Here is a 15,704-nt window from a genome sequence, read left to right as displayed (position 1 = left end):
ATGGGCTGGGTGGGTGGATGGGGGTGGGGAGGGCACTTGAGCTAAACATGAAATCTTTTCCAGCTCTTCAAATCTGTGATTGGAAGAGGCAGTAATGGTTCAAAGGTTCACAGTTTACTAATGGTACGATCGCATGCAGCAGTGCAGCCTAATAAACACTGAGTCTGATAAAAACAATCAATAAAAGTATCGTGTTGAATTATGGAATGATTTATGAGTATTTGGTTGGATCGTCAAAGTATGTAATGCTTGAATGATGTGTACACTCCCACATCACTGTGTCCATAATGAGTAATGTGTGTAAAGATCCCCTCCACAACATTTATGAATGTAGGCAAATACTCTAATGAATACGATTGTGTTACTTTTTTAACAATTAACACATTAAATCCCTGCATGCCATCGATTCCTTCCTTAGGACTTCAAGAATTTATGAATATGCCAGTGTTTTATTGGATATCAGATGTCTCCCAGCGCACCAAGTCCATGCTCGTTGTGACCCAGAGGCTTAAAATTTCCTCATAACTGTTAATATCTGTACTGAACTTTGGATCAGGGTCAACTTCCAAAATATTTCTGAGGTCACAAATATAATATATAACATAATAATAAAATCAAATAACTTGTATTAAATTCTCAGTAGCAGTAAAGGTTCTGGTATTGAAAATATTTAAAAGACACTCAGCTAAACAGAAGGTGCACCAGTGCACATCATCTTAAGCAATAAGAGGATTTCCAAGATCATTTATCTGCTAGAACTTGTAACTTGTAAAAAACAACAAAGCAACATAAGGCATTCTTTATGTCTTTTAATGTATTCTAGGGGTGTAACGAGTCGTTTTAACAATTAATGGATTCGTATCACGATTCGTGGTTACCAATGCGATTCAAGGATTATATTGGTTCATTTAGAATGATACAATCCGAAACTATTTAGTGACTTGAAATCGATTCCTCAACTTTTTAGCCATAAATTCTACCAGTGTGACTGTAATACCTGGATACTGGACAGTGCAGGTGAAGTTTCCTAGATTCCTGTTGTTTCTTGTATGGGAATCAGGCATTAATTAACTATGGATATAAACCAGTGATGTCAGGCAATTAGAAAAAATAATCTAATTAATTACAGGATTTTTAATTCATCTAATTAATTGCATTTTAATCTCATATCTGCAAGGTCCCCAAATAAAGAATTCGAATTCTAGGACATTACAAAATTGTATTGCATGACTAATAAAATGACTACACTAAGAAGAGAAGATTTGAAATCCACATCTTTATTGGCGATTGAATAAAACCTAAGTCAGGGCATCTTAAAGCTGAGTCTCAAATAGGCACTTTGACTAGCAACGCATGTGTGCTATAATTAATCTTGCATTGATTTTCATAACGCGCTAATTTGCAGTGTAATTAATTAATCTAATGAATGCATTTAAGTGACAGCCCTAATATAAACAAATAACAAGTAAACAAGGATTAATGGCAAATGCATTCATGTTTTACTTGAATAAAGTGCAACCAACACTTCAGGTTGAATTAACAGGTGGTTAACCTTTTTTGCCCTCATTTTCAATATTCAATATATTTTCAATAAAAGTACAGTAAGTTGAACCAAAATTTCAACAGTAGGTTTACCTGCTACCTCTGCTTTTGTATTGCAGCATAAAAATAGTACAGTATTTAAAGTCAAATTTAAAATGCAACCAACATCTCTTCAGGTTGATTTAACAGTAGGATTCCATGCTACTTTTGCTTTTGTTTTGCGACATAAAAATAATACTTCTCCTCTGTCATCCGTGGTGATAACTAGTCCCAGACAAGCAGACCGAATCGAGTAACGTTTAACGCTTTTATCAGTAAAAGTACTAAAAAACACATTTGATATAAATTCTGCCATGCTTACATCTAGTGTGTTATTTCCCAGTATCGATACAGTTGACTGATTACATTTTAAAAACGATGTAAGATTGGCGATATGCCTGGAGGTCAACCTGCTGAGGACAGCTCTATGTATTTGGATCACAGGAATATAAATTGATACATTGATGTAGTAGATGAACCGTTACATCCCTAATGTTTTCAGAGTAATTTGATTTCCATAAATGTTGTCAATTCTGAAGTTCTCTACTATAAAATCAGCTGAATTTGCTTGAGTGGTTTATTGAATTAAACATCCCTAGTAAAGGTTCAGTACCTGTGAAGATGCATCTGACTTCTGAACAACGAATGAAGAACAAGACATTATACACATGCTAGTGCAGCAGTTGTACTCTTCCACTCGGACAATTGTAACATCCTTTTGGCTTGGCTTCTCACCTCTTCATCATACCTTTACAGCTCATTGGAAATGCGTCTGTCCCTGATCTTCAACCAAACCCAAATTCTTGCACGTTACTCACCTCTTCTGATCCCCCTGGCTTCCCTTCTCTGCAGGGATAAAATTCAAGATGCTGTTTGTCACCTATAGGCTATTATCATGCTGATTCCCAGTTGAGAAAGCCCCATCCATGATTCACCACATAGTTCCTCTCCTGTTGGGCTGACTATGGTTTTTAGTTAAATTAACTGCCCCTTTTTTTTCATTGGTGTGTGGTCCGTCTCTGGTCTGTCTTGTTGAAATGGCATGTATGGTGCCTCAGTAATAATGTAATTACCAGAGACTGCTTTAGCAAAGAAACATCAGCATGCATCGATTTTACAACACACACACACACACACACACACACACACACACACAGCTAAACACCAAAGTGGCACAATGGACAATGTATATTGATTGGCTTTGTCATTTATTAGTTTGGTAGATGTGGTTATGGACTGACAACCTTCATTCATTTTCCAAGGTGATGCCTTCCCAGCTGGTTCCAGTCCCTTCCTGTCAGGATATCCAGGCCCCTCCCCCTTGACTTCTGACCCTACATTCAGATCAACCAATCCCAGTGGTCTACAGATGGCTCAGCTCTGGGCATCACATGCTCATGAAGGTACTTCGTTTGCTCACCATTTCATAAATCATAACTTAAAAGGGACACCATATTTTCCAGGACATTTCTCTGAGTCCTCTTCCATCCAATGCCCAGGAGGCGTGTTCCTCTTCTGCTTCTCATTGCTTACACCAGTGGGATGCTGTTCCATTTCTGTCCCTGTGCTGCTAGCTGTGCTCTTGGCTCTGTACTAAATGTGTCTCGCTTCCTCTGTCCCTTACTTTCACCTGCCAAGCTGTACTGTAATCTGTCTTCCTCTCCCTTGTTCTTTTTTTGATCCTCCTGTCCAATATGCACTTTCTCTCTCCTGCCCCAGTTTTCAGCATCTCTCTTCTGACCTAACTTACCAACACACACACACACACACACACACACACACACACACACACCACAAAGGCATATGTGTTTTTGTCCTCTCCCTTTGTCCTCTGTCCTCTTTCTCTTAAGGCCTGTTCAGTAAGTGATTGAATGCCTGTTCCTTCCTTATTCCCTCACCTCCCTTTGTGTCCCCTGATCAAATCTCACTAGAGTGGAAGGTCAGATAGAACGAAACGCATCCCGCTGTGAATTTTACTGAGGTAAAGGGAGAAGGACGAATGGATCCATTTAGGTTTCATTTAAAAACTGATTGCATCGCCTGTGTGACACAAATCTTGTTCAGTGCTTTCAAACACTGCAAATCAGATCACAGGTAATTAGATGGTTTTCAGACCTGATCTTACTTTCTTTTGGGTAAGGAAGGACAGGTGAAGTGGAGAGACACTAACACACAAGTGACCCTGAGATTATGATAGATAATTGTTTTCTCGTGAGTAAAGAGCATGTAGCTCTTGACATTAGAGGTGTGAATCTTCACTGGCCTCAAGATTTGATTAGACTACAACTCGCATGTCAACAACACGTGAAACACCATTGATTGTCAATATATTGCAACTTCAATTTTATGTGTTACTAATACCTTTTTATTTATAGCTTAACTTCATAACTCTTTAATAGAAATATTTATTCCTCACGTCTATAATGACAAAGTGCCTTAAAGTCTTGACATTTGATACTCAGCCTGGCTGGAGCCTATCCCAGCTGACATTGGGGGAAAGGCGGGGTTCACCATGGATGGGTCACCAGTCCATCACAAGGCCATCAGGAGCAATTAAGGGTTCAGTATCTTGCTCAAGGATACGTCTACATGGTCACCGAGGGAAGTGAGGATTGAACCAGCGAGCCTTCAGTTGCTTGACGGCCACTCTACCTCTGAGCCATGCTTTCCCCCCTCAGCCTTACAAAACTTGATAAATCAGAACTCCTTTTTTATTTAGAATATGCTTTTAATATGCTGACTGCAAAGTCTATATTCTTAAAAGGTATAGTGTCACAAAGGTTATTATTTACCTATTAGAATAATGAGTTTCAAGATGGTATAGATGCTGCTCTGTCATCAAAATTAAGTTTCAAAATTGTGTCACTTGTTGTGATCATTTGGCAGCCTGAGAGAGCCCGAACGTGTGTGCAGCTCTTAGTTTTGTAGGTGTACATGGGTCTGATGCAACTCGTGTTGATTTCTGAATTATGCTTTTTTGGATTTTTGCTTTTGTTGATGTTCTTCGTATGTGAATTGGGTAGGTAGTGAACTGAATTGGCTTTTAGGGATAATATCATCTGAGCATGAGGTCGTTCCCTCAACATTATGTTATTAACTAATACTTAAATTTTGACATTTGTTAATGTATTCAGAGTCCTCGACATCTGCATTGGGATATCCCTTCGAGGTGAGAAATATCCACACTTTGTCTGACTTAGTATTCAGCCACATAAGCGGGCAGGGATAAAAGATAGATGAACTTTCGACACTTGACTTTAAAAGTTAAGCCTGAATTTCGACTTAGTATCCTATGCTGAAGAGGCTAAAAACCCCCTTTGACTAAAGAGCCCGTAGACCTGTGTTGCTCAGATATGAATAGGATCCTTCACGGCCTAACAGAGCTTCTTAATACCTGGTGGCTGGCTTTACTGGCTGCTAAAGTTACTGAAAGCTAGAAATGTTTCCAGGCAGCAGCTAAGAGGCAGACTTTGGATATGCCTGGGATGCACCATAGCTGCACAGGAACCCCGTATCAAAGCTGTGAGAGATCAAGGTTAGCGGTTTTCTGTGGTTAAAGGAGCTTTGCAAGAAAGCTATCCCACATGCCTTTACTTGCCTCACATCCCTCCTCTTATATTTCTGTCTCTCCATGCCTTTCTTCAACCACTGACACCAACGCCCGCCTTGCTCAGCTTCTCCATTTCTCCTCTCAAAACAGAAAGATTTATATTTCGGCTCTGCAGCTTGGTGCGTCGTTTTGGAATGGCAGCGGCATCTTTGAGATGTCTTGGAATGGCTGGAGTGTGGCAACTGGGAATGTCTCGCCCTCTGTGGGTGGTGCATTGACACTAGCCAGTATTGGAGTTACAGCTAGCTTAGTCCTAACACAGAAATCTTGAGCAGGTGTGAAGCTTTGTCTATAATAAGATCTGGTCGCTGAGAGCAGCAGCTGGCTGTCAGGCAGACTCTTGCCCAACAACAACCACAAGCCCATGAATGAAACCAATGAATGTAGGTAGGAGGTACAGTAGAAGTAACTGTAACAGGCAAAAAGAAAATCAGTCTGACACGGTTTGGAAGTGGTTTGATCTGGGTTGCACATAGTCATATAATTTGACTAGTGTGCAGGTCGAGAAAGTTTTCCTGTACTGGTGGATAAAGTGTTGTACATACCACTCAGTATAAAGTAAAACAAATACTCTGAGTTCAAAACTTGAAACAGAAATTGGTTATTGAAATTATTGCTGATAGTTTCAGCTTAAATTCTAGATACTAGATGCCATCAGCTTTTAATATTCCAGTGCTGCATGTCCTGAGAGTTGTCCAAATTCTGCATATGGTACCGATAAAATTCAAGGAGCCATTATTTTTATATGACAGGAAAAGGTGTTGAAACAGTGGTGTGATGTAATCTCATTCTATATGGCCTGTGTTTGTGTCTTCAGGTTACCCTCCTCTGCCAGGCAGTCTGTACTCCAGCCCGTACTTGTCCCTGGGGCACCTGGACCCATCCTCGCTCTCCCAGCACCCCCTCTACGACTCTCATAAAGGTCAGCCGCCTTCTGTGGAGACGTGTCAGTATTTTAGATTCTGTCATATCCTGGGAAGTTCATCTCTCACTCAGTCGCCTGTTTCAACAGTTTGTGTTGTATCAATGTAGTTCTTAAGTGTTTCTTGAATTGCTTGCTTTATGTGTTTTAGAGAGCTTCTATCTGCCAGCCTCTATAAGTCAGTCGCCTCTCCACCCTCCATCTGCTCCTCCGACCTCCCTGTCCAGCCCCACGCCTCCTCAAAGGACGTCCCGAGACGGAGGCAGGGAGAGGCACTACCGTGGAGAGAGGGAGAGAGAGCGGGACAGAGAGGAACATCGGCCACATAGCGTGGTGGACCTGACGCAGGATGGGAGGAGTGAGGAGGACCGCCGCATGAGGAGCAGCGATAGGGAGCGAGAGAAAGAGAGGGAGCGAGACGCAGATAGAGATGGTTGGCCGTTCCATCCTCATCACCACCAGCAGAAATCACACTCCCAGCCTTCCACAGTGGAGTCCAGGTCCAGACCATCACCCACACAGCCCTGCTTCCCTCTAGGTGGGGGTGGTGGGGTGAACAGGCTCCTTGGAGCAGAAACTGACAGAGGGGGTCGGGAGGAGGATGGTGGCTCTCGACCCCACCATAACTCAAATAACACAAACTCATTGGCCACCACTCACTCAGACAGACAAAGGAGAAATGACTCTGTGGCCACATCAGCAGGGACCCTCCACATCTCCTATGTCCTTCCTCCAGCGCTTCAGCCCTCTGCCTCTGGTCAGCCCCACCCCCTTACACTCAGAGAGTCTATCAGAGAGCAACGAGTCAGCGCACCTACATATGTGCCTTCTGTGGAGGTTTACGACGAGCGGGCCGGGCCCATCCAAATTGCTTCCCAGGCCCGTGACAACAAACACAGAGAAAGAGGAGGGGATAGGGAACGGGACAGAGAACGAGAGCGGGACAGGGAGCGAGAACGAGAGCGGGAACGAGACAGAGAGCGGGACAGGGAAAGCTACAGATTTCCTGAGAGGAGCCTGATTGAAAATCCTCGGCTCTCCCAATCAAGCAATTCAAGCAATCAAAGAGAGGAAGGTTCTGTGATTTGTTCCAATGGGTCCGTTAGTAAACGAGGCCAAGACTCAACACACTCCTCCAGTCAATCACGGTTTAGCCCAGAAGCAAGGGACGCCTCAAAACATCCTGCTAGACTGGGCTTAGAACGGTCCGGAGTAGAGTCTAAGTGGAACACTATTAGTCCGTTGTCAAACTATGCCACCAGTCACATGGCTGCCCTCGCTGCCCAACATGGACACACACTCTCTTCTCCTCACAGCCAACCTTCACACACGCACATCTCCCATTCCCCTCACACAGCCCACCGGCCCAACAATAACTCACACTCCCATAGCCATTCCCCCCAGACACACCCCTCACAACATGGACATGGCCGTGCAGTTGAGGAGGGGAGTCAGAGACGCTACCTGGATACATCGGCTCTCTACCGACCTGGTGGGTCATTGGTTGGTGGGTCCAGTGGAGGGGAACGAGGCAGCGGGACAGCCTCAGACTCCTCAGAAGTGTCGGCCATGCAGAGTCTGATTAAATACAGTGGAAACTTTGCTGCTGACAGTGCTGGGTCCTCCAGGCACACAGCTGAGTCCCGAGGGCCCTTTGGGGGTCTGGGTTGCATAGGGATGGACAGTGAGAGGGACAGAGAGCAAGAACGAGAAAGGGAGCGAGACCGCGAAAGGCTAGTTGTTGGGTCAGGTGGTTCTGGGTCACTGAGGGTGCCTCCCCAGCTAAAGAGAGAGCAAGAACGGCCAGACAGTGCTAGGTCATTTGGCCGGGAGGGCGAGGGTGAGGTGCGCCACCCTCCGGTTGGTATTGCTGTAGCTGTTGCCCGGCAGAGAGACAGCAGCAGCACCAGTAAACAGACCAGTGGACCCTCAGATAACCAGAGACCCCTGCTGCAAACAGCCATTAAAGGTAATGATGTCTTTTATGTATGATGGATGCAACAGTTTTTAACGCCTCATAGTCACCTCAGACTTATTCCTGTGTGATGTGCTGTAAACCCTCTAGTGTCTGTAAACTGCTCTTGAACTGTCGTCATTTATGTTTATCTATTTTAATTGGCTATGGATTTGAGTCTTTTTCGGAGTTTACTAAGCTGATTGCACAAGTCATTTTATTGTGCCTGGAAAGTTAAATTAAGTGCATTTTAAACACATTTGAAACATTTGTCAATACATTTCTTCTTGCTTCTGCTTTCAACTCTTTGCTATGGCTTCCTCACAATCACACCACGGGGAACACAGATATGCTAAGTTAAAAGAACTAAGAACAAACGATTCCTCATTTTGGTTGCAATGAATATGGAGCGATACATTTTCTTGTCTATCATATTTCCTCATTGGTGTTTGATGTTGAGGTGTTTATGCATGTAATGCGATTGGAATGGTTTTCACTTAGATTCAGAATTACGTCATGGATGTATTTTGTTGTAAGGTTCCTTCTGGCAAGTCAGTAGCTTCTCTGTGCTGCATAGACATTCCTGTCATAGTGTACTCTTTTCATGCACGCCAAGGTCATTCTGCTTCCTTTCCATCCCTCTGTCTTTTGCCTTGTTTCTGCTTCTCACTCTTTTCCGTCCTCCCACTGTTCACCCTCACACTTTCTCAGCCTCTCACTCTTTTCATTTTACTTCAGTGTCTCTCTCCTTCTGAGATGGTCTTTGTAGAGGCGCTCCCTCCTTGTCCCACCTCAGGCCCCCTGCTCTTTCTCCACTCTTTTCTTCAATGTGGGCTGCCTCCACCCTCCCACCCTACCACCACCCTCTCTGCATTAAACATGTCATTACAGAGTGCTGCTAAAAGCTACAAACAAGCCTTGAATTACAATAAGACCATGGGTGCGTTGCTAAGCAATGATCAGTCTTGTGAGTGATGGACTACGTTAATGTGTGTGTGCCTGTGAAGGTGCATATGAGGAATTGTGTGTATTTATGAGATACAGTAGATGTTTTGTGATTGTGTATTAACGCGCACGTGTGCATGCATGTGTGTGTTTGTCCCTGTTGAGGGCGTTTCTTCGCTGAAGCAGAACGATTGGTCTAATAGTCCCTTGCTATGAATAAACAGCTGCGAATTGACACAGAACGCAAATAGATGGATGGGTGGAGAGACGGAGGGAAGCGGGAAGAGTCGGGAGGGTAAAGAGGAGGGATGGGCTTACGATAAGCGAGATGGACGTAGATCGATAGTTTGATAGGCTGGAAGTGAGACGTATGACAGGATTGAAAGAAGTGAAAAGGGTAGAGATAGAGGGAAGACCAGCGATAGAGGAGAGAGAGTGCTAAACGCTACTATTTTGATGCGGAGAGTATAGCATGTGGGACAGGCTCCTGTAACCTTGGTAACAGTCTTGAAACCTTTCCCGCGGAGCATGTCAGGGATTGTTAGTCTCTTGTCCCTCTACCGACAGCACACACACACACGCACGCACAAGCACATAAACACACACTTCTAGCACAGTGAATGGTTCAGCGCACTTGTATAAAACCGTTCGCTCCATCTCTGCTGCTCTGGGACCTTCAGTCAGAGTTGACAAGATGAAAGAGCATAGGGTTCACGGGTACCAGTACAAGGAGATCCTCATGTTTATTCTTTGCCCAACAGAGTGAGAGGGCTGCAGCTTTAAACTTGTCTTCTGTCAGTGATCATCCTAGTAAGAGGAGGAATGTAAAGATGGGTTTGCATACAATTAGGCAGTGGTGGTATGTGGTTCACACATCAACTGTGGCAATGAGACTAATGACTGATAACAGCTGACACTTGCTAGTGTGTGTACAGTAAGTGTGCACACACTCTGAGTAGCCTGACAATTTTCAATCATATTTGTAGCTTCTCCTCTTGTTTTGCTCACCAGTATACAGAAAGCCTCCTTTTTACCTCTCCCTCTCTTCTGCTGTCACCTATTTTTCGCCTCTAACGGACCAGCTTTCATTATGGTTTCTCTTAGACCTACAATTTGATACAGTTTTTCATAGCTCAGGATGGATATTGAGATATTAATTGGTAATGGTATGTGGTTGTGTCAGTATTGAAGTACCGATAAGATCCTTGACTAAGTGCCGCCTTTGGTATTTATGGTGTGTCACATTAATTAAATCTAAGGTAGGCGGCAATTGCCCCAAATGGTGCCGAAGCTGCTGGTGCCACACAGACATGAGTAGCACTTCAGAAGGATCCACCATAGCTTGTAACTCTCTCTGAGTGATCCTTTTTATTCCGAATGTAGCTGAAATCACAGCACAGTTGTGTGTTTGTGGGGCGAGGTTATTTAATCAAGAGTTTTAACAGCTCCAAGCTGTAGCATAAGCAAATGAGTTAGCATGTAGTGTTCTTGAACTGAGCCATGTTTAGTCGCTAGGTCTTGTCAGAAATGATCAAATATGTACCTAAGAAGAGTTTCATTGTCATTTCAAACACAAGTGCGAGCGCAGACAGTAGGAGAGAGGAGACTGATGACTTTATCAGCTTATGATCCTAAATGTTGCTGCGTTGTTGGGCTGTTTTAGTTTCCTTTGAGGCAAACTGTCGTGTCCAAGCTCTTTGTCTTGAATTGTGATCATTTGTAAACAAACATCCCTGCTGGGCTCATCCATCTTCCCCCTCCCCCACGTAAAAACACCCCTTGACAGCTGCTGTGAATTACCTGCAAAAAAATCAAAGCTTCACCTAAATCAACATGTAACAGAATTCATTTGACTAACTAAACAAGCAATCAGCCATAGTATTGTCTAGCAAGTGTGACGGCTCAGCAGTGACTTACAGTTTTCAGGTGATTAGCCAAAGCCATAGTGGATTTGTGATGTGCCAGCTTCCTTTGGCAGATCTGGCACTAGACATTTTTTTCGGGTGACCTCAGCAAATTTGAAAGTTTTTCCGTTTTGTTTTTTTTGTTTTGTTTTTTTATAAACATCATGTCTGTGTTGTGTTCTTGAAGCCTGGCTGCAGGGCGGTCATGTGTCAATGGCAGCTCATCACTGGTCACTTCAGATGAGAGTCGCGACTCATAAAACTATGAAGTTTGAGCTCTGTCTAGGAACAAGTCATGATAATCCATGCTTTGAATCATGAATAATACACATAATGTTGCACCAGTAGGATTGCCTCATTTGTTATTATCGTTGTAGCCTAATGGGGGGGGGGGGGGGGGTGACATCATCTAATACTGATTTGGGCATCGATTGCCATAGCAATGAATAAAGCCTCAAATCCCCAAAGCATTAGGGTAGCTCTATTCATGTCTGTACCAAAAATGTTGCGTGTGGTATCGTTAACAGTATCAATTAAATCCTAATGATACCCATCCCCGATCATTGCACACATTTCTTTATTTATGATGTTTTACATGTTTGTTCAGATTCAAGAAATTAATTTCTAGAATTGGGGATAATTTATTTTTTCAGATTCTGCTTTTCGATTCTGGATGTTACCTAATCCTCGCTCCTTGATGGTCAAAAAATCCAAAGAATTAGATAACTAAAATGCTTTTATTCTGTGAAGCATTAAATGTACATTCACAAAGCAGAAAGTATTTTTCACAGGGTTTTGATGTTTAGCCTTGCATGCTGCCATCTTATATCTGTGGTCATACTGTTGCTTTGGTGCATGATGTAGACAGATGCCTGCAGATAGATACCTGTGTCCTTACAGATATGCAGCTTTTTTTTCGGAAATTAAGTCACATTTTTGTAGTGTTTTTTTTTTTTTTTAATTTACTTGTTCTTTTGACAAAGGGTTTTGGTTCCTTACTTTATGATCTTATTTTTTCTTTCTTTTTGCCTGAATCCCCATGTGCTCCGTCACAGATGAGGAACGAGCTGAGGACCGTAGTCGTCATCATGAAGATAGACTGCTTGCAGGCCGGCTGGAACGAGACGAGAAAGTGCTCAGGTGAGGGGGACCTGAACACCGTTGCACACGGTGTTTCTTGTTTTTAATGCCTGCAGTTTTTGAATTTATTTATTTATTTTTTTTACCTACTTGTGCCAAATAGTCTCTTTCATCTCAAATTTGGTATCCATCGGAAATGGGGTACAAAATATCCACAATTATTCTGAAAACAGTGTAATTTTTCATTGAGCAATATGCATCCTTGAGGGATTTAAAAAAAAAAATGCCTCTTGTCTCCCAATAGAGAGTCCAAAGAGCTGGCAGAGTTCACCCAGATGCACCCTCCCCCACTTTCTACTGGCTTGACACCCAATATGATGACAACCAGCCTCATGACCCCAAACCTTATGGTGACAGGAGGGGCTGGGCGCTGGCATCCTGACCACTCAACTCTGACCTCTCACCCCTGGTTGCCCCGTCCTGGAGCCCCCCCAGTCTGGCTCTCCAGCTCGCCATACAGTATGTGGCTGGACACATGACATGATACAACACATGATATTTTGCTTATGTTTGTTGCAAAAGAATATCATAGGTTACATTGTACCACAAATAGTGAAATAATTCATAGGAAGGTAAAAACTTTTCTGTTGACTTAGATTTATGGGCACAATGTTTGAATCCCAGCGTTGTGGTGTCAAGCAATGTGTGAGCTGCCATCTCATAGGAACACAGATGTGCATTGCCAGCTATGGATAGGAACAACTCAACCATTTTCTGGTAGTTAAATGTGTGTTGTGGCCCAGTTTTCAGTTGACATCTATGTTTCACTCTCTGTCGTCCAACCTGGTGCAAAAGACAGAGTTTAACTCATTTCAACACCAGCACATGGCATGCTTGCAGAATTCTACATGTTCCTGTGTAGCGGCTTCTGATTGGCGTAGCAGAAGAGGGATGTGCTGGCTGGGGTTCTTTCAGAATCAGCAGCAGCTTCCAGGGGTCAAATGCCACAGACATTTCTGAACTTTGCAGGACATGCCGGTCTCGCTGTCCAGAAATAACAGACTATGAGCGTATTGAACACACATAAGACAACACACGCATAGGGACACACACACACAGCTCCCCAAGGGCCAGCTCTCTCTGCACCTAGAGGGAAACTTAAACAAAACCCCCACTAAAGTAGCTAACTTGAGTGTTTGCTTCTAGATATGTGTAAAGAAAACGTTAGTTGTGGCTTTGCTGGGAAATGTGTACTTCCTCTGTTCGTGTCTTTTTCCATAATATTGTTTTCCAAATTTATTTTTTATTTTATTGTATTTTTTTCTATTTTCTCCAACTCAGGCCTGGGGCCTTCATCCCTCCACCAGACCCTTCCGCCAGGCTATCCACCATCCCTGCCAGGCTCAATTCCCCCACCCTACCAGTTTGCCAGAGACCCACAATCTGGGCAGCTTATTGTCATTCCTACTGAACACCTGCCACACTATGGTATGCATGTGTGAGTGTGTATGAGAGCATGTACATATAAAAGTGAAGCGCTGTTTCTGAAAAATGGTTCTGTTGCATTTGAATGATAATAACTGAAGACAGGTGTTTATATTGATAAGTGTTGTGGTCTCTGCCTCTGGTACCACTTTAGAAGGAAACATCAGAGTAAAGGATGGATTATTGTAAAAGTAAAAATGTCCTCAGTGCCATTAAACACAATCTTGTTTCTTTATTGTCAGTATAATGATTACGACACATTGAAGAGTCTACATCTATTATGAATTTTCAAGTTCCTTGTCTTCTTCATGTTCCCCTGTCTCTTCAGGAGGTGATGTGCTCGAGCGTGGAGCCCCGGTGTGGTCGGGGGTGTACGGCACAGGCACCCCCCTGCAGCATGCTGCCCAGCTCCAGCTCCTCTCCCAGCAGCAGATGTTCCGGCAACAGGAGCTGCTCATGATTCAACAGCACACAGCGCAGGTCCTGGAGCTGCAGAGGAATGCACAGTTAGTTGTATGTGACATTTGACCATCTACACTGTATACTCTCAATACAGTCATGTAAAACAACCTGCTAGTTTATTTTCTTTTTACAAAGTTTGTAATCAGGTTTTATAAATCTGTTTGTGATGTGTTGATTTGTTTTAATGGTCACTTTGAAAGCTGTAATTTGTGGTGCTATTGACCTACTGTTGGTTATACTGAGAGGTTTTTCTTATATTTTCTAGCCCTTACTAATATGCATGGGACGAACAAAATATCTGGAACACCTGTCAGTATAAACTAGTAAAAGTTTACATTTTTCCCTCTCTGTGACTCTTAGCCCCAGTGTATTTCTGTTGTAGATTGGGGTCGTCACACTAACCACCAGTGAAAATATCTTGTAACCTTTTTTTTCCTGTGGAACCAAAGGTACCCTTGGTGTTTGACATATTGGACAATAACAACATGTAGATAAGTTGTTGCAAGTCCAGTTGCAGCACCAGCTCTGCTTGTTTTTTGACAAGGATGCCTCTCGCTAATTTATTAATTATGTGATGTAAAAGGTGAACTAGAAAAAAGCCTGACTACAATCAGAAGGGGCCTATTGCCACCTACTGTTCCGAAAGCAGGCGTACAATATAATTTTTTTCGGTTCTTGTAAACTAGGACAACAAAAATAGTTGAAATAAAAGGTTTCTATAACTGGACTGCAATCGTGCATAAAAACCCACATAGTGTTTCCACCAGATTGCAGCATTAGTGGAAATAAATCGAATCAAAATCTGCGGTAAATACGTTACATATACATGTGTACAGCTGAAGCTGTTTGTTAATCATTTGTTTAATAAATGCTAAAAATCTGCAAGAAACTGGGTAAATTGCCATGTTTAGCTTGATTAGCTTCGCCCTGACACTACAGACAACTTTGAGCCAGTGAAATTTGGGCACAGAGGCTCATTTAGACTTGTTGGTGTTGCCACTTCACAATTAACACCATTGTAACACCAAAAACATTTTTCACAAGGTACAGCTGAAGAACACATTGAATATGCAACCACTGTACATGATGCAGGAATATGCAGCTGTGAAATCTGAACAGTTCAGGACACAACATTAGTTAAACCCTGATGCACTGTTGTTTGCATTGTACACACACAGAGCCTACAGTCTGTCACCATTCATGTCTTTCAGGAGCATTTAAAGGCCAGTGAGCACCGGTCAGACATAGAAGACAAAATAGACAAGCGGAACACCGACCCCAAACCACACCCCTGCTCAATATCTTCCCCATCTCCTTCTCCCATTTTGCATCCCCGCAAACCTCCCCCACCGTCTCGCTCGCCAACCCCGTCTACATCCTCCCTCACCCCACTGCCTCTGCTCCCCTCGTCAGTGACCACTCTTAAGTCAGAGGAAGGGAGACAGAGAGTGTTATCCCACCCTCCTACGCCCCTGCCTCACCCACCTTCCCCTCGTTCGGCTTCACCACCTCCATCGTCACCACGACGGCCTAAGCAAGAGGCGGCCGAGGACGGGGAGGCAGGAAGGAGGGAGCAGAGAGAGGGACATAAGTCAGCTGCACCATATCAAGGCATCTACTCTGGTAAGTCTAGAAAACAAAGTCTGCTGTTCATCTGGTCACATTTTCATTAATGACTGTTCTATTAAGGAATGGATCACACCTGTGTATTATAGCGTGTGGATCTACTAGTGACTCTAACGACTGTTTTTTCTCCTGATG

The 15,704-nt window shown here is 43.2% G+C and overlaps 1 protein-coding gene across 3 annotated transcripts in view; it reads left to right on the top strand.

Annotated features, from left to right (window-relative positions):
- Positions 1 to 15,704, top strand: part of tnrc18 (trinucleotide repeat containing 18) — a 50,001-nt gene that overhangs the window by 13,812 nt on the left and 20,485 nt on the right. For all 3 annotated transcript variants that reach the window (XM_086183969.1, XM_086183970.1, XM_086183971.1), the window contains exons 3-10: positions 2,844 to 2,984; positions 6,009 to 6,113; positions 6,265 to 8,082; positions 11,972 to 12,056; positions 12,301 to 12,515; positions 13,338 to 13,484; positions 13,810 to 13,994; positions 15,155 to 15,566. In XM_086183969.1, coding sequence (XP_086040095.1) covers positions 2,844 to 2,984; positions 6,009 to 6,113; positions 6,265 to 8,082; positions 11,972 to 12,056; positions 12,301 to 12,515; positions 13,338 to 13,484; positions 13,810 to 13,994; positions 15,155 to 15,566 — 3,108 coding nt within the window. The remainder of the gene's footprint in view (positions 1 to 2,843; positions 2,985 to 6,008; positions 6,114 to 6,264; positions 8,083 to 11,971; positions 12,057 to 12,300; positions 12,516 to 13,337; positions 13,485 to 13,809; positions 13,995 to 15,154; positions 15,567 to 15,704) is intronic.

The sequence above is a fragment of the Aulostomus chinensis genome, chromosome 18 (genome assembly GCF_037954235.1).
Source record: "Aulostomus chinensis isolate RoL2024-O1b breed Wild chromosome 18, RoL_Achi_v1.0, whole genome shotgun sequence".
NCBI lineage: Eukaryota > Metazoa > Chordata > Actinopteri > Syngnathiformes > Aulostomidae > Aulostomus > Aulostomus chinensis.
Note: the sequence above shows the minus strand (reverse complement) of the source record. Positions and strands in the feature narration are given on the sequence as shown.